This window comes from Sander lucioperca, chromosome 17 (genome assembly GCF_008315115.2).
Source record: "Sander lucioperca isolate FBNREF2018 chromosome 17, SLUC_FBN_1.2, whole genome shotgun sequence".
Lineage (NCBI taxonomy): Eukaryota > Metazoa > Chordata > Actinopteri > Perciformes > Percidae > Sander > Sander lucioperca.
This window is the reverse complement of record NC_050189.1, coordinates 2,272,428-2,292,504: the sequence shown is the minus strand read 5'-3', so window position 1 is coordinate 2,292,504 and position 20,077 is coordinate 2,272,428. Positions and strand designations below refer to the sequence as shown.

Genomic DNA, 20,077 nt, shown 5'->3' with positions numbered 1-20,077 from the left:
CTGTGGATGTTATTGGAGCAGCTGTGTTTGTCGTTGCTGCAGCTGTAGTTGTCGTTGCTGCTTCTGTGGTTGTTGTTGGGGCAGCTGTGGTTGACGTTGCTTCAGCTGTGGATGTTGTTGGAGCAGCTGTGGTTGTCGTTGCTGCTTCTGTGGTTGTTGCTGGAGCAGCTGTGGTTGTTGTTGCTGCTTCTGTGGTTGTTGTTTGGGCAGCTGTGGTTGTCATTGCTGCAGCTGTGGTTGTTGTTGGAACAGCTGTCGTTGTCGTTGCTGCAGCTGTAGTTGTCGTTGCTTCTTCTGTGGTTGTTGTGGAAGCTGTGGTTGTCGTTGCTGCTTCTGTGGTTGTTGTGGAAGCTGTGGTTGTCGTTGCTGCTTCTGTGGTTGTTGTTGGAGCAGCTGTGGTTGTCGTTGTTGCTTCTGTGGTTGTTGTTGGGGCAGCTGTTGTTGTCGTTGCTGTAGATGGGGCTGTCGTTGCTGCTTCTGTGGTTGTTGTGGAAGCTGTGGTTGTCGTTGCTGCTTCTGTGGTTGTTGTTGGAGCAGCTGTGGTTGTCGTTGCTGCTTCTGTGGTTGTTGTTGGGGCAGCTGTGGTTGTCGTTGCTGCTTCTGTGGTGGTTGTTGGGGCAGCTGTGGTTGTGGTTGCTGCAGCTGTGGTTGTCGTTGCTGCTTCTGTGGTTGTTGTTGGAGAAGCTGTGTTTGTCGTTGCTGCAGCTGTAGTTGTCGTTGCTGCTTCTGTGGTTGTTGTTGGGGCAGCTGTGGTTGACGTTGCTGCTTCTGCGGTTGCTGGGGCAACAGTGGTTGTCGTTGCTTCAGCTGTGGATGTTTTTGGAGCAGCTGTGGTTGTCGTTGCTGCTTCTGTGGTTGTTGTTGGAGCAGCTGTCGTTGTCGTTGCTGCAGCTGTAGTTGTCGTTGCTGCTTCTGTGGTGGTTGTTGGGGCAGCTGTTGTTGTCGTTGCTGCTTCTGAGGTTGCTGGGGCAACAGTGGTTGTTGTTGCTTCAGCTGTGGATGTTGTTGGAGCAGCTGTGGTTGTGGTTACTGCTTCTGTGGTTGTTGTTGGGGCAGCTGTTGTTGTCGTTGCTGTTGATGTGGTTGTCGTTGCTGCTTCTGTGGTTGTTGTTGGAGCAGCTGTGGTTGTCGTTGCTGCAGCTGTGGTTGTAGTTGCTGCTTCTGTGGTTGTTGTTGGAGAAGCTGTGGTTGTCGTTGCTGCAGCTGTAGTTGTCGTTGCTGCTTCTGTGGTTGTTGTTGGGGCAGCTGTGGTTGACGTTGCTGCTTCTGTGGTTGCTGGGGCAACAGTGGTTGTCGTTGCTTCAGCTGTGGATGTTTTTGGAGCAGCTGTGGTTGTCGTTGCTGCTTCTGTGGTTGTTGTTGGAGCAGCTGTGGTTGTCGTTGCTGCAGCTGTAGTTGTCGTTGCTGCTTCTGTGGTTGTTGTTGGAGCAGTGGTTGTTTTTTGGGCAGCTGTGGTTGTCGTTGCTGCAGCTGTGGTTGTTGTTGGAGCAGCTGTCGTTGCTGCAGCTGTAGTTGTCGTTGCTTCTTCTGTGGTTGTTGTTGGAGCAGCTGTGGTTGTCGTTGCTGCAGCTGTGGTTGTCGTTGCTGCTTCTGTGGTGGTTGTTGGGGCAGCTGTGGTTGTCGTTGCTGCTTCTGTTGTTGTTGTTGGGGCAGCTGTGGTTGTCGTTGCTGCTTCTGTGGTGGTTGTTGGGGCAGCTGTGGTTGTGGTTGCTGCAGCTGTGGTTGTCGTTGCTGCTTCTGTGGTTGTTGTTGGAGCAGCTGTGTTTGTCGTTGCTGCAGCTGTAGTTGTCGTTGCTGCTTCTGTGGTTGTTGTTGGGGCAGCTGTGGTTGACGTTGCTGCTTCTGCGGTTGCTGGGGCAACAGTGGTTGTCGTTGCTTCAGCTGTGGATGTTTTTGGAGCAGCTGTGGTTGTCGTTGCTGCTTCTGTGGTTGTTGTTGGAGCAGCTGTGGTTGTTGTTGCTGCTTCTGTGGTTGTTGTTGGGGCAGCTGTGGTTGTTGTTGCTGCAGCTGTGGTTGTTGTTGGAGCAGCTGTCGTTGTCGTTGCTGCAGCTGTAGTTGTCGTTGCTGCTTCTGTGGTGGTTGTTGGGGCAGCTGTTGTTGTCGTTGCTGCTTCTGAGGTTGCTGGGGCAACAGTGGTTGTTGTTGCTTCAGCTGTGGATGTTGTTGGAGCAGCTGTGGTTGTGGTTACTGCTTCTGTGGTTGTTGTTGGGGCAGCTGTTGTTGTCGTTGCTGTTGATGTGGTTGTCGTTGCTGCTTCTGTGGTTGTTGTTGGAGCAGCTGTGGTTGTCGTTGCTGCAGCTGTGGTTGTAGTTGCTGCTTCTGTGGTTGTTGTTGGAGAAGCTGTGGTTGTCGTTGCTGCAGCTGTGGTTGTCGTTGCTGCTTCTGTGGTTGTTGTTGGGGCAGCTGTGGTTGTCGTTGCTGCTTCTGTGGTGGTTGTTGGGGCAGCTGTGGTTGTGGTTGCTGCAGCTGTGGTTGTCGTTGCTGCTTCTGTGGTTGTTGTTGGAGCAGCTGTGTTTGTCGTTGCTGCAGCTGTAGTTGTCGTTGCTGCTTCTGTGGTTGTTGTTGGGGCAGCTGTGGTTGACGTTGCTGCTTCTGTGGTTGCTGGGGCAACAGTGGTTGTCGTTGCTTCAGCTGTGGATGTTTTTGGAGCAGCTGTGGTTGTCGTTGCTGCTTCTGTGGTTGTTGTTGGAGCAGCTGTGGTTGTCGTTGCTGCAGCTGTAGTTGTCGTTGCTGCTTGTGTGGTTGTTGTTGGAGCAGTGGTTGTTTTTTGGGCAGCTGTGGTTGTCGTTGCTGCAGCTGTGGTTGTTGTTGGAGCAGCTGTCGTTGCTGCAGCTGTAGTTGTCGTTGCTTCTTCTGTGGTTGTTGTTGGAGCAGCTGTGTTTGTTGTTGCTGCAGCTGTAGTTGTCGTTGCTGCTTCTGTGGTTGTTGTTGGGGCAGCTGTGGTTGACATTGCTGCTTCTGTGGTTGCTGGGGCAACAGTGGTTGTCGTTGCTTCAGCTGTGGATGTTTTTGGAGCAGCTGTGGTTGTCGTTGCTGCTTCTGTGGTTGTTGTTGGAGCAGCTGTGGTTGTTGTTGCTGCTTCTGTGGTTGTTGTTGGGGCAGCTGTGGTTGTCGTTGCTGCAGCTGTGGTTGTTGTTGGAGCAGCTGTGGTTGTCGTTGCTGCTTCTGTGGTTGTTGTTGGAGCAGCTGTGGTTGTTGTTGCTGCTTCTGTGGTTGTTGTTGGGGCAGCTGTGGTTGTCGTTGCTGCAGCTGTGGTTGTCGTTACTTCTGTGGTTGTTGTTGGAGCAGCTGTGGTTGTCGTTGCTGCAGCTGTGGTTGTCGTTGCTGCTTCTGTGGTTGTTGTTGGAGCAGCTGTGGTTGTCGTTGCTGCTTCTGTTGTTGTTGGGGCAGCTGTCGTTGCTGCTTCTGTGGTTGTTGGTGGGGCAGCTGTGTTTGTCGTTGCTGCTTCTGTGGTTGTTGTTGCAGCAGCTGTGGTTGTCGTTGCTGCAGCTGTGGTTGTCGTTGCTGCTTCTGTAGTTGTTGTTGGGGCAGCTGTCGTTGTCGTTGCTTCATCTGTGGTTGTTGTCGGGGCAGCTGTGGTTGTCGTTGCTGCAGCTGTAGTTGTCGTTGCTGCTTCTGTGGTTGTTGTTGTGGCAGCTGTGGTTGTCGTTGCTTCATCTGTGGTTGTTGTCGGGGCAGCTGTGGTTGTCGTTGCTGCAGCTGTGGTTGTCGTTGCTGCTTCTGTGGTTGTTTTTGGGTCAGCTGTGGTTGTCGTTGCTGCTTCTGTGGTTGTTGTTGGAGCAGCTGTGGTTGTTGTTGCTGCTTCTGTGGTTGTTGTTGGGGCAGCTGTGGTTGTCGTTGCTGCAGCTGTGGTTGTTGTTGGAGCAGCTGTGGTTGTCGTTGCTGCAGCTGTGGTTGTTGTTGAAGCAGTTGTCGTTGTCGTTGCTGCAGCTGTGGTTGTCGTTGCTGCTTCTGTGGTTGTTGTTGGAGCACCTGTGGTTGTCGTTGCTGCATCTTCTGTTGTTGTTGTTGGGGCTGCTGTGGTTGTCGTTGCTGCTTCTGTGGTTGTTGTTGGGGCAGCTGTGGTTGTCGTTGCTTCAGCTGTGGATGTTGTTGTGGCAGCTGTGGATGTTGTTGTGGCAGCTGTGGTTGTCGTTGCTTCTTCTGTGGTTGTTGTCGTGGCAGCTGTGGTTGTCGTTGGAGCAGCTGTGGTTGTCGTTGCTGCTTCTGTTGTTGTTTTTGGGGCAGCTGTGGTTGTCGGTGCTGCTTCTGTGGTTGTTGTTGGGGCAGCTGTGGTTGTCGTTGCTGCTTCTGTGGTTGTTGTTGGGGCAGCTGTGGTTGTGGTTGCTGCAGCTGTGGTTGTCGTTGCTGCTTCTGTGGTTGTTGTTGGAGGAGCTGTGGTTGTCGTTGCTGCTTCTGTGGTTGTTGTTGGAGCAGCTGTGGTTGTCGTTGCTGCTTCTGTTGTTGTTGGGGCAGCTGTCGTTGCTGCTTCTGTGGTTGTTGGTGGGGCAGCTGTGTTTGTCGTTGCTGCTTCTGTGGTTGTTGTTGCAGCAGCTGTGGTTGTCGTTGCTGCAGCTGTGGTTGTCGTTGCTGCTTCTGTAGTTGTTGTTGGGGCAGCTGTCGTTGTCGTTGCTTCATCTGTGGTTGTTGTCGGGGCAGCTGTGGTTGTCGTTGCTGCAGCTGTAGTTGTCGTTGCTGCTTCTGTGGTTGTTGTTGTGGCAGCTGTGGTTGTCGTTGCTTCATCTGTGGTTGTTGTCGGGGCAGCTGTGGTTGTCGTTGCTGCAGCTGTGGTTGTCGTTGCTGCTTCTGTGGTTGTTTTTGGGTCAGCTGTGGTTGTCGTTGCTGCTTCTGTGGTTGTTGTTGGAGCAGCTGTGGTTGTTGTTGCTGCTTCTGTGGTTGTTGTTGGGGCAGCTGTGGTTGTCGTTGCTGCAGCTGTGGTTGTTGTTGGAGCAGCTGTGGTTGTCGTTGCTGCAGCTGTGGTTGTTGTTGAAGCAGTTGTCGTTGTCGTTGCTGCAGCTGTGGTTGTCGTTGCTGCTTCTGTGGTTGTTGTTGGAGCACCTGTGGTTGTCGTTGCTGCATCTTCTGTTGTTGTTGTTGGGGCTGCTGTGGTTGTCGTTGCTGCTTCTGTGGTTGTTGTTGGGGCAGCTGTGGTTGTCGTTGCTTCAGCTGTGGATGTTGTTGTGGCAGCTGTGGATGTTGTTGTGGCAGCTGTGGTTGTCGTTGCTTCTTCTGTGGTTGTTGTCGTGGCAGCTGTGGTTGTCGTTGGAGCAGCTGTGGTTGTCGTTGCTGCTTCTGTTGTTGTTTTTGGGGCAGCTGTGGTTGTCGGTGCTGCTTCTGTGGTTGTTGTTGGGGCAGCTGTGGTTGTCGTTGCTGCTTCTGTGGTTGTTGTTGGGGCAGCTGTGGTTGTGGTTGCTGCAGCTGTGGTTGTCGTTGCTGCTTCTGTGGTTGTTGTTGGAGGAGCTGTGGTTGTCGTTGCTGCTTCTGTGGTTGTTGGTGGGGCAGCTGTTGTTGTCGTTGCTGCTTCTGTGATTGTTGTTGCTGCTTCTGTGGTTGTTGTTGCGGCAGCTGTGGTTGTCGTTGCAGCAGCTGTGGTTATCGTGGCTGTTTCTGTGGTTGTTGGGGCAACAGTGGTTGTCGTTGCATCAGCTGTGGATGTTGTTTTGGCAACTGTGGTTGTCGTTGCTGCTTCTGTGGTTGTCGTTGCTGCAGCTGTGGTTGTTGTTGGAGCAGCTGTGGTTGTCGTTGCTGCAGCTGTGGTTGTCGTTGCTGCTTCTGTGGTGGTTGTTGGGGAAGCTGTGGTTGTCGTTGCTGCTTCTGAGGTTGCTGGGGCAACAGTGGTTGTCATTGCTTCAGCTGTGGATGTTGTTGGAGCAGCTGTGGTTGTCGTTGCTGCTTCTGTGGTTGTTGTTGGAGCAGCTGTGGTTGTTGTTGCTGCTTCTGTGGTTGTTGTTGGGGCAGCTGTGGTTGTCGTTGCTTCATCTGTGGTTGTTGTCGGGGCAGCTGTGGTTGTCGTTGCTGCAGCTGTAGTTGTCGTTGCTGCTTCTGTGGTTGTTGTTGTGGCAGCTGTGGTTGTCGTTGCTGCAGCTGTGGTTGTTGTTGGAGCAGCTGTGGTTGTCGTTGCTGCAGCTGTGGTTGTTGTTGAAGCAGTTGTCGTTGTCGTTGCTGCAGCTGTGGTTGTCGTTGCTGCTTCTGTGGTTGTTGTTGGAGCACCTGTGGTTGTCGTTGCTGCATCTTCTGTTGTTGTTGTTGGGGCTGCTGTGGTTGTCGTTGCTGCTTCTGTGGTTGTTGTTGGGGCAGCTGTGGTTGTCGTTGCTTCAGCTGTGGATGTTGTTGTGGCAGCTGTGGATGTTGTTGTGGCAGCTGTGGATGTTGTTGTGGCAGCTGTGGTTGTCGTTGCCTCTTCTGTGGTTGTTGTCGTCGCAGCTGTGGTTGTCGTTGGAGCAGCTGTGGTTGTCGTTGCTGCTTCTGTTGTTGTTTTTGGGGCAGCTGTGGTTGTCGGTGCTGCTTCTGTGGTTGTTGTTGGGGCAGCTGTGGTTGTCGTTGCTGCTTCTGTGGTTGTTGTTGGGGCAGCTGTGGTTGTGGTTGCTGCAGCTGTGGTTGTCGTTGCTGCTTCTGTGGTTGTTGTTGTGGCAGCTGTGGTTGTCGTTGCTTCATCTGTGGTTGTTGTCGGGGCAGCTGTGGTTGTCGTTGCTGCTTCTGTGGTTGTTTTTGGGTCAGCTGTGGTTGTCGTTGCTGCTTCTGTGGTTGTTGTTGGAGCAGCTGTGGTTGTCGTTGCTGCAGCTGTGGTTGTTGTTGGAGCAGCTGTGGTTGTCGTTGCTGCAGCTGTGGTTGTTGTTGAAGCAGTTGTCGTTGTCGTTGCTGCAGCTGTGGTTGTCGTTGCTGCTTCTGTGGTTGTTGTTGGAGCACCTGTGGTTGTCGTTGCTGCATCTTCTGTTGTTGTTGTTGGGGCAGCTGTGGTTGTCGTTGCTGCTTCTGTGGATGTTGTTGTGGCAGCTGTGGATGTTGTTCTGGCAGCTGTGGTTGTCGTTGCTTCTTCTGTGGTTGTTGTCGGGGCAGCTGTGGTTGTCGTTGCTGCAGCTGTGGTTGTCGTTGCTGCTTCTCTGGTTGTTGTTGGAGCAGCTGTGGTTGTCGTTGCTGCTTCTGTTGTTTTTGGGGCAGCTGTGGTTGTCGTTGCTGCTTCTGTGGTTGTTGTTGGGGCAGCTGTGGTTGTCGTTGCTGCTTCTGTGGTTGTTGTTGGGGCAGCTGTGGTTGTGGCTGCTGCAGCTGTGGTTGTCGTTGCTGCTTCTGTGGTTGTTGTTGGAGGAACTGTGGTTGTCGTTGCTGCAGCTGTGGTTGTTGTTGGAGCAGCTGTGGTTGTCGTTGCTGCAGCTGTAGTTGTCGTTGCTTCTTCTGTGGTTGTTGTCGGGGCAGCTGTGGTTGTCGTTGCTGCAGCTGTGGTTGTCGTTGTTGCTTCTGTTGTTGTTTTTGGGTCAGCTGTGGTTGTCGTTGCTGCTTCTGTGGTGGTTGTTGGGGCAGCTGTGGTTGTGGTTGCTGCAGCTGTGGTTGTCGTTGCTGCTTCTGTGGTTGTTGTTGGAGCAGCTGTGGTTGTCGTTGCTGCAGCTGTAGTTGTCGTTGCTGCTTCTGTGGTTGTTGGGGCAACAGTGGTTGTCGTTGCATCAGCTGTGGATGTTGTTTTGGCAGCTGTGGTTGTCGTTGCTTCTTCTGTGGTTGTCGTTGCTGCAGCTGTGGTTGTTGTTGGAGCAGCTGTGGTTGTCGTTGCTGCAGCTGTAGTTGTCGTTGCTGCTTCTGTGGTTGTTGTTGGGGCAGCTGTGGTTGTCGTTGTTGCTTCTGTGGTTGTTGTTGGGGCAGCTGTGGTTGTCGTTGCTGCTTCTGTGGTAGTTGGTGGGGCAGCTGTCGTTGTCTTTGCTGCTTCTGTGATTGTTGTTGCTGCTTCTGTGGTTGTTGTTGCAGCAGCTGTGGTTGTCGTTGCTGTTTCTGTAGTTGTTGTTGGGGCAGCTGTGGTTGTCGTTGCTGCTTCTCTGGTTGCTGGGGCAACAGTGGTTGTCGTTGCTTCAGCTGTGGATGTTGTTGGAGCAGCTGTGGTTGTCGTTGCTGCTTCTGTGGTTGTTGGAGCAGCTGTAGTTGTCGTTGCTGCAGCTGTGGTTGTTGTTGGGGCAGATGTGGTTGTCGTTGCTGCTTCTGTGGTTGCTGGGGAAACAGTGGTTGTCGTTACTTCAGCTGTGGATGTTGTTGGAGCAGCTGTGGTTGTCGATGCTGCTTCTGTGGTTGTTGTTGGAGCAGCTGTGGTTGTTGTTGCTGCTTCTATGGTTGTCGTTGCTGCAGCTGTGGTTGTTGTTGGAGCAGCTGTCGTTGTCGTTGCTGCAGCTGTGGTTGTCGTTGCTGCTTCTGTGGTTGTTGTTGGAGCACCTGTGGTTGTCGTTGCTGCATCTTCTGTTGTTGTTGTTGGGGCAGCTGTGGTTGTCGTTGCTGCAGCTGTGGTTGTCGTTGCTGCAGCTGTAGTTGTCGTTGCTGCTTCTGTGGTTGTTGTTGGGGCAGCTGTGGTTGTCTTTGTTGCTTCTGTGGTTGTTGTTGGGGCAGCTGTGGTTGTGGTTGCTGCAGCTGTGGTTGTCGTTGCTGCTTCTGTGGTTGTTGGTGGGGCAGCTGTTGTTGTCGTTGCTGCTTCTGTGATTGTTGTTGCTGCTTCTGTGGTTGTTGTTGCGGCAGCTGTGGTTGTTGTTGGGGCAGCTGTGGTTGTCGTTGCTGCTTCTGTGGTTGTCGTTGCTGCAGCTGTGGTTGTTGTTGGAGCAGCTGTGGTTGTCGTTGCTGCAGCTGTAGTTGTCGTTGCTGCTTCTGTGGTTGTCGTTGTGGCAGCTGTGGTTGTCGTTGCTTCTTCTGTGGTTGTTGTCGGGGCAGCTGTGGTTGTCGTTGCTGCAGCTGTGGTTGTCGTTGCTGCTTCTGTGGTTGTTGTTGGAGCAGCTGTGGTTGTCGTTGTTGCTTCTGTTGTTGTTTTTGGGTCAGCTGTTTTTGTCGTTGCTGCTTCTGTGGTTGTTGTTGGGGCAGCTGTGGTTGTGGTTGCTGCAGCTGTGGTTGTCGTTGCTGCTTCTGTGGTTGTTGTTGGGGCAGCTGTGGTTGTGGTTGCTGCAGCTGTGGTTGTCGTTGCTGCTTCTGTGGTTGTTGTTGGAGCAGCTGTGGTTGTCGTTGCTGCAGCTGTAGTTGTCGTTGCTGCTTCTGTGGTTGTTGGGGCAACAGTGGTTGTCGTTGCATCAGCTGTGGATGTTGTTTTGGCAGCTGTGGTTGTCGTTGCTTCTTCTGTGGTTGTCGTTGCTGCAGCTGTGGTTGTTGTTGGAGCAGCTGTGGTTGTCGTTGCTGCAGCTGTAGTTGTCGTTGCTGCTTCTGTGGTTGTTGTTGGGGCAGCTGTGGTTGTCGTTGTTGCTTCTGTGGTTGTTGTTGGGGCAGCTGTGGTTGTCGTTGCTGCTTCTGTGGTTGTTGGTGGGGCAGCTGTCGTTGTCTTTGCTGCTTCTGTGATTGTTGTTGCTGCTTCTGTGGTTGTTGTTGCAGCAGCTGTGGTTGTCGTTGCTGCTTCTGTAGTTGTTGTTGGGGCAGCTGTGGTTGTCGTTGCTGCTTCTCTGATTGCTGGGGCAACAGTGGTTGTCGTTGCTTCAGCTGTGGATGTTGTTGGAGCAGCTGTGGTTGTCGTTGCTGCTTCTGTGGTTGTTGGAGCAGCTGTAGTTGTCGTTGCTGCATCTGTGGTTGTTGTTGGGGCAGATGTGGTTGTCGTTGCTGCTTCTGTGGTTGCTGGGGCAACAGTGGTTGTCGTTACTTCAGCTGTGGATGTTGTTGGAGCAGCTGTGGTTGTCGATGCTGCTTCTGTGGTTGTTGTTGGAGCAGCAGTGGTTGTTGTTGCTGCTTCTGTGGTTGTCGTTGCTGCAGCTGTGGTTGTTGTTGGAGCAGCTGTCATTGTCGTTGCTGCAGCTGTGGTTGTCGTTGCTGCTTCTGTGGTTGTTGTTGGAGCACCTGTGGTTGTCGTTGCTGCATCTTCTGTTGTTGTTGTTGGGGCAGCTGTGGTTGTCGTTGCTGCAGCTGTAGTTGTCGTTGCTGCTTCTGTGGTTGTTGTTGGGGCAGCTGTGGTTGTCGTTGTTGCTTCTGTGGTTGTTGTTGGGGCAGCTGTGGTTGTGGTTGCTGCAGCTGTGGTTGTCGTTGCTGCTTCTGTGGTTGTTGGTGGGGCAGCTGTTGTTGTCGTTGCTGCTTCTGTGATTGTTGTTGCTGCTTCTGTGGTTGTTGTTGCGGCAGCTGTGGTTGTCGTTGCAGCAGCTGTGGTTATCGTGGTTGTTTCTGTGGTTGTTGGGGCAACAGTGGTTGTCGTTGCATCAGCTGTGGATGTTGTTTTGGCAGCTGTGGTTGTCGTTGCTGCTTCTGTGGTTGTCGTTGCTGCAGCTGTGGTTGTTGTTGGAGCAGCTGTGGTTGTCGTTGCTGCAGCTGTAGTTGTCGTTGCTGCTTCTGTGGTTGTTGTTGTGGCAGCTGTGGTTGTCGTTGCTTCTTCTGTGGTTGTTGTCGGGGCAGCTGTGGTTGTCGTTGCTGCAGCTGTGGTTGTCGTTGCTGCTTCTGTGGTTGTTGTTGGAGCAGCTGTGGTTGTCGTTGTTGCTTCTGTTGTTGTTTTTGGGTCAGCTGTGGTTGTCGTTGCTGCTTCTGTGGTTGTTGTTGGGGCAGCTGTGGTTGTTGTTGCTGCTTCTGTGGTTGTCGTTGCTGCAGCTGTGGTTGTTGTTGGAGCAGCTGTCGTTGTCGTTGCTGCAGCTGTGGTTGTCGTTGCTGCTTCTGTGGTTGTTGTTGGAGCACCTGTGGTTGTCGTTGCTGCATCTTCTGTTGTTGTTGTTGGGGCAGCTGTGGTTGTCGTTGCTGCTTCTGTGGTTGTTGTTGGGGCAGCTGTGGTTGTCGTTGCTGCTTCTGTGGTTGCTGGGGCAACAGTGGTTGTCGTTGCATCAGCTGTGGATGTTGTTGGAGCAGCTGTGGTTGTCATTGCTGCCTCTGTGGATGTTGTTGGAGCAGCTGTGGTTGTCGTTGCTGCAGCTGTAGTTGTCGTTGCTGCATCTGTGATTGTTGTTGGGGCAGCTGTGGTTGTCGATGCTGCTTCTTTGGATGCTGGGGCAACAGTGGTTGTCGTTGCTTCAGCTGTGGATGTTGTTGGGGCAGCTGTGGTTGTCGTTGCTGCAGCTGTGGTTGTCGTTGATGCTTCTGTGGTTGTTGTGGCAACTATGGTTGTCGTTGCTGCTTCTGTGGTTGTTGTTGGGGCAGCTGTGGTTGTCGTTGTTGCTTCTGTGGTTGTTCTTGGGGCAGCTGTGGTTGTCGTTGCTGCTTCTGTGGTTGTTGGTGGGGCAGCTGTCGTTGTCGTTGCTGCTTCTGTGATTGTTGTTGCTGCTTCTGTGGTTGTTGTTGCGGCAGCTGTGGTTGTCGTTGCTGCTTCTGTAGTTGTTGTTGGGGCAGCTGTGGTTGTCGTTGCTGCTTCTGTGGTTGTTGGAGCAGCTGTAGTTGTCGTTGCTGCATCTGTGGTTGTTGTTGGGGCAGCTGTGGTTGTCGTTGTTGCTTCTGTGGTTGTTCTTGGGGCAGCTGTGGTTGTCGTTGCTGCTTCTGTGGTTGTTGGTGGGGCAGCTGTCGTTGTCGTTGCTGCTTCTGTGATTGTTGTTGCTGCTTCTGTGGTTGTTGTTGCGGCAGCTGTGGTTGTCGTTGCTGCTTCTGTAGTTGTTGTTGGGGCAGCTGTGGTTGTCGTTGCTGCTTCTGTGGTTGTTGGAGCAGCTGTAGTTGTCGTTGCTGCATCTGTGGTTGTTGTTGGGGCAGATGTGGTTGTTGTTGCTGCTTCTGTGGTTGTCGTTGCTGCAGCTGTGGTTGTTGTTGGAGCAGCTGTCGTTGTCGTTGCTGCAGCTGTGGTTGTCGTTCCTGCTTCTGTGGTTGCTGGGGCAACAGTGGTTGTCGTTGCTTCAGCTGTGGATGTTGTTGGAGCAGCTGTGGTTGTCGTTGCTGCATCTGTGGTTGTTGTTGGGGCAGATGTGGTTGTCGTTGCTGCTTCTGTGGTTGCTGGGGCAACAGTGGTTGTCGTTACTTCAGCTGTGGATGTTGTTAGAGCAGCTGTGGTTGTCGTTGCTGCTTCTGTGGTTGTTGTTGGAGCAGCTGTGGTTGTTGTTGCTGCTTCTGTGGTTGTCGTTGCTGCAGCTGTGGTTGTTGTTGGAGCAGCTGTCGTTGTCGTTGCTGCAGCTGTGGTTGTCGTTGCTGCTTCTGTGGTTGCTGGGGCAACAGTGGTTGTCGTTGCTTCAGCTGTGGATGTTGTTGGAGCAGCTGTGGTTGTCATTGCTGCTTCTGTGGTTGTTGTTGGAGCAGCTGTGGTTGTCGTTGCTGCAGCTGTAGTTGTCGTTGCTGCATCTGTGATTGTTGTTGGGGCAGCTGTGGTTGTCGATGCTGCTTCTTTGGATGCTGGGGCAACAGTGGTTGTCGTTGCTTCAGCTGTGGATGTTGTTGGAGCAGCTGTGGTTGTCGTTGCTGCTTCTGTGGTTGTTGTTGCTGCTTCTGTGGTTGTCGTTGGAGCAGCTGTGGTTGTCGTTGCTGCAGCTGTTGTTGTCGTTGCTGAATCTGGGGTTGTTGTTGGTGCAGCTGTGATTGTTGTTGGGGCAGCTGTGGTTGTCGATGCTGCTTCTTTGGATGCTGGGGCAACAGTGGTTGTCGTTGCTTCAGCTGTGGATGTTGTTGGGGCAGCTGTGGTTGTCGTTGCTGCAGCTGTGGTTGTCGTTGATGCTTCTGTGGTTGTTGTGGCAACTATGGTTGTCGTTGCTGCTTCTGTGGTTGTTGTTGGGGCAGCTGTGGTTGTCGTTGTTGCTTCTGTGGTTGTTCTTGGGGCAGCTGTGGTTGTCGTTGCTGCTTCTGTGGTTGTTGGTGGGGCAGCTGTCGTTGTCGTTGCTGCTTCTGTGATTGTTGTTGCTGCTTCTGTGGTTGTTGTTGCGGCAGCTGTGGTTGTCGTTGCTGCTTCTGTAGTTGTTGTTGGGGCAGCTGTGGTTGTCGTTGCTGCTTCTGTGGTTGTTGGAGCAGCTGTAGTTGTCGTTGCTGCATCTGTGGTTGTTGTTGGGGCAGATGTGGTTGTTGTTGCTGCTTCTGTGGTTGTCGTTGCTGCAGCTGTGGTTGTTGTTGGAGCAGCTGTCGTTGTCGTTGCTGCAGCTGTGGTTGTCGTTCCTGCTTCTGTGGTTGCTGGGGCAACAGTGGTTGTCGTTGCTTCAGCTGTGGATGTTGTTGGAGCAGCTGTGGTTGTCGTTGCTGCATCTGTGGTTGTTGTTGGGGCAGATGTGGTTGTCGTTGCTGCTTCTGTGGTTGCTGGGGCAACAGTGGTTGTCGTTACTTCAGCTGTGGATGTTGTTAGAGCAGCTGTGGTTGTCGTTGCTGCTTCTGTGGTTGTTGTTGGAGCAGCTGTGGTTGTTGTTGCTGCTTCTGTGGTTGTCGTTGCTGCAGCTGTAGTTGTTGTTGGAGCAGCTGTCGTTGTCGTTGCTGCAGCTGTGGTTGTCGTTGCTGCTTCTGTGGTTGCTGGGGCAACAGTGGTTGTCGTTGCTTCAGCTGTGGATGTTGTTGGAGCAGCTGTGGTTGTCATTGCTGCTTCTGTGGTTGTTGTTGGAGCAGCTGTGGTTGTCGTTGCTGCAGCTGTAGTTGTCGTTGCTGCATCTGTGATTGTTGTTGGGGCAGCTGTGGTTGTCGATGCTGCTTCTTTGGATGCTGGGGCAACAGTGGTTGTCGTTGCTTCAGCTGTGGATGTTGTTGGAGCAGCTGTGGTTGTCGGTGCTGCTTCTGTGGTTGTTGTTGCTGCTTCTGTGGTTGTTGTTGCGGCAGCTGTGGTTGTCGTTGCTGCTTCTGTAGTTGTTTTTGGGGCAGCTGTGGTTGTCGTTGCTGCTTCTCTGGTTGCTGGTGCAACAGTGGTTGTCGTTGCTTCAGCTGTGGATGTTGTTGGAGAAGCTGTCGTTGTTGTTGCGGCAGCTGTAGTTGTCGTTGCTTCTTCTGTGGTTGTTATTGGAGCAGCTGTGGTTGTCGTTGCTGCAGCTGTGGTTGTCGTTGCTGCTTCTGTGGTGGTTGTTGGGGCAGCTGTGGTTGTCGTTGCTGCTTCTGAGGTTGCTGGGGCAACAGTGGTTGTCGTTGCTTCAGCTGTGGATGTTGTTGGAGCAGCTGTGGTTGTCGTTGATACTTCTGTGGTTGTTGTTGGAGCAGCTGTGGTTGTTGTTGCTGCTTCTGTGGTTGTTGTTGGGGCAGCTGTGGTTGTCGTTGCTGCTTCTGTGGTTGTTGGAGCAGCTGTAGTTGTCGTTGCTGCATCTGTGGTTGTTGTTGGGGCAGATGTGGTTGTCGTTGCTGCTTCTGTGGTTGCTGGGGCAACAGTGGTTGTCGTTACTTCAGCTGTGGATGTTGTTAGAGCAGCCGTGGTTGTCGTTGGAGCAGCTGTGGTTGTTGTTGCTGCTTCTGTGGTTGTCGTTGCTGCAGCTGTGGTTGTTGTTGGAGCAGCTGTCGTTGTCGTTGCTGCATCTGTGTTTGTTGTTGGGGCAGATGTGGTTGTCGTTGCTGCTTCTGTGGTTGCTGGGGCAACAGTGGTTGTCGTTACTTCAGCTGTGGATGTTGTTAGAGCAGCTGTGGTTGTCGTTGCTGCTTCTGTGGTTGTTGTTGGAGCAGCTGTGGTTGTTGTTGCTGCTTCTGTGGTTGTCGTTGCTGCAGCTGTGGTTGTTGTTGGAGCAGCTGTCGTTGTCGTTGCTGCAGCTGTGGTTGTCGTTGCTGCTTCTGTGGTTGTTGTTGGAGCACCTTTTGTTGTCGTTGCTGCATCTTCTGTTGTTGTTGTTGGGGCAGCTGTGGTTGTCGTTACTGCTTCTGTGGTTGTTGTTGGGGCAGCTGTGGTTGTCGTTGCTGCTTCTATGGTTGCTGGGGCAACAGTGGTTGTCGTTGCTTCAGCTGTGGATGTTGTTAGAGCAGCTGTGGTTGTCGTTGCTGCTTCTGTGGTTGTTGTTGGAGCAGCTGTGGTTGTCGTTGCTGCTTCTGTGGTTGTCGTTGCTGCAGCTGTGGGTTGTTGTTGGTGCAGCTGTGATTGTCGTTGGGGCAGCTGTGGTTGTCGTGCTGCTTCTGTGGTTGCTGGGGCAACTGTGGTTGTCGTTGCTGCAGCTGTGGTTGTTGTTGGGGCAGCTGTGGTTGTCGTTGCTGCAGCTGTGGTTGTCGTTGATGCTTCTGTGGTTGTTGTGGCAACTATGGTTGTCGTTGCTGCTTCTGTGGTTGTTGTTGGGGCAGCTGTGGTTGTCGTTGTTGCTTCTGTGGTTGTTCTTGGGGCAGCTGTGGTTGTCGTTGCTGCTTCTGTGGTTGTTGGTGGGGCAGCTGTCGTTGTCGTTGCTGCTTCTGTGATTGTTGTTGCTGCTTCTGTGGTTGTTGTTGCGGCAGCTGTGGTTGTCGTTGCTGCTTCTGTAGTTGTTGTTGGGGCAGCTGTGGTTGTCGTTGCTGCTTCTGTGGTTGTTGGAGCAGCTGTAGTTGTCGTTGCTGCATCTGTGGTTGTTGTTGGGGCAGATGTGGTTGTTGTTGCTGCTTCTGTGGTTGTCGTTGCTGCAGCTGTGGTTGTTGTTGGAGCAGCTGTCGTTGTCGTTGCTGCAGCTGTGGTTGTCGTTCCTGCTTCTGTGGTTGCTGGGGCAACAGTGGTTGTCGTTGCTTCAGCTGTGGATGTTGTTGGAGCAGCTGTGGTTGTCGTTGCTGCATCTGTGGTTGTTGTTGGGGCAGATGTGGTTGTCGTTGCTGCTTCTGTGGTTGCTGGGGCAACAGTGGTTGTCGTTACTTCAGCTGTGGATGTTGTTAGAGCAGCTGTGGTTGTCGTTGCTGCTTCTGTGGTTGTTGTTGGAGCAGCTGTGGTTGTTGTTGCTGCTTCTGTGGTTGTCGTTGCTGCAGCTGTAGTTGTTGTTGGAGCAGCTGTCGTTGTCGTTGCTGCAGCTGTGGTTGTCGTTGCTGCTTCTGTGGTTGCTGGGGCAACAGTGGTTGTCGTTGCTTCAGCTGTGGATGTTGTTGGAGCAGCTGTGGTTGTCATTGCTGCTTCTGTGGTTGTTGTTGGAGCAGCTGTGGTTGTCGTTGCTGCAGCTGTAGTTGTCGTTGCTGCATCTGTGATTGTTGTTGGGGCAGCTGTGGTTGTCGATGCTGCTTCTTTGGATGCTGGGGCAACAGTGGTTGTCGTTGCTTCAGCTGTGGATGTTGTTGGAGCAGCTGTGGTTGTCGGTGCTGCTTCTGTGGTTGTTGTTGCTGCTTCTGTGGTTGTTGTTGCGGCAGCTGTGGTTGTCGTTGCTGCTTCTGTAGTTGTTTTTGGGGCAGCTGTGGTTGTCGTTGCTGCTTCTCTGGTTGCTGGTGCAACAGTGGTTGTCGTTGCTTCAGCTGTGGATGTTGTTGGAGAAGCTGTCGTTGTTGTTGCGGCAGCTGTAGTTGTCGTTGCTTCTTCTGTGGTTTTTATTGGAGCAGCTGTGGTTGTCGTTGCTGCAGCTGTGGTTGTCGTTGCTGCTTCTGTGGTGGTTGTTGGGGCAGCTGTGGTTGTCGTTGCTGCTTCTGAGGTTGCTGGGGCAACAGTGGTTGTCGTTGCTTCAGCTGTGGATGTTGTTGGAGCAGCTGTGGTTGTCGTTGATACTTCTGTGGTTGTTGTTGGAGCAGCTGTGGTTGTTGTTGCTGCTTCTGTGGTTGTTGTTGGGGCAGCTGTGGTTGTCGTTGCTGCTTCTGTGGTTGTTGGAGCAGCTGTAGTTGTCGTTGCTGCATCTGTGGTTGTTGTTGGGGCAGATGTGGTTGTCGTTGCTGCTTCTGTGGTTGCTGGGGCAACAGTGGTTGTCGTTACTTCAGCTGTGGATGTTGTTAGAGCAGCCGTGGTTGTCGTTGGAGCAGCTGTGGTTGTTGTTGCTGCTTCTGTGGTTGTCGTTGCTGCAGCTGTGGTTGTTGTTGGAGCAGCTGTCGTTGTCGTTGCTGCATCTGTGTTTGTTGTTGGGGCAGATGTGGTTGTCGTTGCTGCTTCTGTGGTTGCTGGGGCAACAGTGGTTGTCGTTACTTCAGCTGTGGATGTTGTTAGAGCAGCTGTGGTTGTCGTTGCTGCTTCTGTGGTTGTTGTTGGAGCAGCTGTGGTTGTTGTTGCTGCTTCTGTGGTTGTCGTTGCTGCAGCTGTGGTTGTTGTTGGAGCAGCTGTCATTGTCGTTGCTGCAGCTGTGGTTGTCGTTGCTGCTTCTGTGGTTGTTGTTGGAGCACCTTTTGTTGTCGTTGCTGCATCTTCTGTTGTTGTTGTTGGGGCAGCTGTGGTTGTCGTTACTGCTTCTGTGGTTGTTGTTGGGGCAGCTGTGGTTGTCGTTGCTGCTTCTATGGTTGCTGGGGCAACAGTGGTTGTCGTTGCTTCAGCTGTGGATGTTGTTAGAGCAGCTGTGGTTGTCGTTGCTGCTTCTGTGGTTGTTGTTGGAGCAGCTGTGGTTGTTGTTGCTGCTTCTGTGGTTGTCGTTGCTGCAGCTGTGGTTGTTGTTGGAGCAGCTGTCGTTGTCGTTGCTGCAGCTGTGGTTGTCGTTCCTGCTTCTGTGGTTGCTGGGGCAACAGTGGTTGTCGTTGCTTCAGCTGTGGATGTTGTTGGAGCAGCTGTGGTTGTCGTTGCTGCATCTGTGGTTGTTGTTGGGGCAGATGTGGTTGTCGTTGCTGCTTCTGTGGTTGCTGGGGCAACAGTGGTTGTCGTTACTTCAGCTGTGGATGTTGTTAGAGCAGCTGTGGTTGTCGTTGCTGCTTCTGTGGTTGTTGTTGGAGCAGCTGTGGTTGTTGTTGCTGCTTCTGTGGTTGTCGTTGCTGCAGCTGTGGTTGTTGTTGGAGCAGCTGTCGTTGTCGTTGCTGCAGCTGTGGGTGTAGTTGCTGCTTCTGTGGTTGTTGTTGGAGCACCTTTTGTTGTCGTTGCTTCATCTTCTGTTGTTGTTGTTGGGGCAGCTGTGGTTGTCGTTACTGCTTCTGTGGTTGTTGTTGGGGCAGCTGTGGTTGTCGTTGCTGCTTCTGTGGTTGCTGGGGCAACAGTGGTTGTCGTTGCTTCAGCTGTGGATGTTGTTGGAGCAGCTGTGGTTGTCATTGCTACTTCTGTGGTTGTTGTTGGAGCAGCTGTGGTTGTCGTTGCTGCAGCTGTAGTTGTCGTTGCTGCATCTGTGATTGTTGTTGGGGCAGCTGTGGTTGTCGATGCTGCTTCTTTGGATGCTGGGGCAACAGTGGTTGTCGTTGCTTCAGCTGTGGATGTTGTTGGAGCAGCTGTGGTTGTCGTTGCTGCTTCTGTGGTTGTTGTTGGGGCAGCTGTGGTTGTCGTTGCTGCAGCTGTGGTTGTCGTTGATGCTTCTGTGGTTGTTGTGGCATCTATGGTTGTCGTTGCTGCTTCTGTGGTTGTTGTTGGGGCAGCTGTGGTTGTCGTTGTTGCTTCTGTGGTTGTTGTTGGGGCAGCTGTGGTTGTCGTTGCTGCTTCTGTGGTTGTTGTTGCTGCTTCTGTGGTTGTTGTTGCGGCAGCTGTGGTTGTCGTTGCTGCTTCTGAGGTTGCTGGGGCAACAGTGGTTGTCGTTGCTTCAACTGTGGATGTTGTTGGAGCAGCTGTGGTTGTCGTTGATACTTCTGTGGTTGTTGTTGGAGCAGCTGTGGTTGTTGTTGCTGCTTCTGTGGTTGTTATTGGAGCAGCTGTGGTTGTCGTTGCTGCAGCTGTGGTTGTCGTTGCTGCTTCTGTGGTGGTTGTTGGGGCAGCTGTGGTTGTCGTTGCTGCTTCTGAGGTTGCTGGGGCAACAGTGGTTGTCGTTGCTTCAACTGTGGATGTTGTTGGAGCAGCTGTGGTTGTCGTTGATACTTCTGTGGTTGTTGTTGGAGCAGCTGTGGTTGTTGTTGCTGCTTCTGTGGTTGTTGTTGGGGCAGCTGTTGTTGTCGTTGCTGTAGATGTGGTTGTCGTTGTTGCTTCTGTGGTTGTTGTTGGGGCAGCTATGGTTGTCGTTGCTTCTTCTGTGGTTGTTGGTGGGGCAGTTGTGGTTGTTGTTGCTGCTTCTGTGGTTGTCGTTGCTGCAGCTGTGGTTGTTGTTGGAGCAGCTGTCGTTGTCGTTGTTGCAGCTGTGGTTGTCGTTGCTGCTTCTGTGGTTGTTGTTGGAGCACCTTTTGTTGTCGTTGCTGCATCTTCTGTTGTTGTTGGGGCAGCTGTGGTTGTCGTTGCTGCTTCTGTGGTTGTTGTTGGGGCAGCTGTGGTTGTCGTTGCTTCAGCTGTGGATGTTGTTGGAGCAGCTGTGGTTGTAGTAGCTGTGGTTGTAGTTGCTGCAGCTGTGGTTGTCGTTGCTGCTTCTGTGGTTGTTGTTGGGGCAGCTGTGGTTGTGGTTGCTGCAGCTGTGGTTGTGGTTGCTGCAGCTGTGGTTGTCGTTGCTGCTTCTGTGGTTGTTGTTGCTTCAGCTGTGGATGTTGTTGGAGCAGCTGTGGTTGTCGTTGCTGCTTCTGTGGTTGTTGTTGGAGAAGCTGTCTTTGTTGTTGCGGCAGCTGTAGTTGTCGTTGCTTCTTCTGTGGTTGTTATTGGAGCAGCTGTGGTTGTCGTTGCTGCAGCTGTGGTTGTCGTTGCTGCTTCTGTGGTGGCTGGGGCAACAGTGGTTGTTGTTGCTTCAGCTGTGGATGTTGTTGGAGCAGCTGTGGTTGTCGTTGATACTTCTGTGGTTGTTGTTGGAGCAGCTGTGGTTGTTGTTGCTGCTTCTGTGGTTGTTGTTGGGGCAGCTGTTGTTGTCGTTGCTGTAGATGTGGTTGTCGTTGCTGCTTCTGTGGTTGTTGTGGCAGCTGTGGTTGTCGTTGTTGCTTCTGTGGTTGTTGTTGGGGCAGCTATGGTTGTCGTTGCTTCTTCTGTGGTTGTTGGTGGGGCAGCTGTGGTTGTCGTTGCTGCTTCTGTGGTTGTTGTTGGGGCAGCTGTGGTTGTCGTTGCTGCTTCTCTGGTTGCTGGGGCAACAGTGGTTGTCGTTGCTTCAGCTGTGGATGTTGTTGGAGAAGCTGTCGTTGTTGTTGCGGCAGCTGTAGTTGTCGTTGCTTCTTCTGTGGTTGTTATTGGAGCAGCTGTGGTTGTCGTTGCTGCAGCTGTGGTTGTCGTTGCTGCTTCTGTGGT

General features: G+C 52.7%; 1 protein-coding gene across 1 annotated transcript; it reads right to left on the bottom strand.

Moving 5' to 3' along the window:
* Positions 1-343: 343 nt before the first annotated feature.
* Positions 344-11,206, bottom strand: LOC118493648 (mucin-5AC-like; the record flags this gene model as incomplete). Its single annotated transcript, XM_035994231.1, has 4 exons — positions 344-632; positions 2,160-2,575; positions 5,840-6,547; positions 10,712-11,206. Coding segments are annotated over 4 exons (1,908 nt in total), but the record flags the coding sequence as incomplete, so codon positions are not given.
* Positions 11,207-20,077: the final 8,871 nt, after the last annotated feature.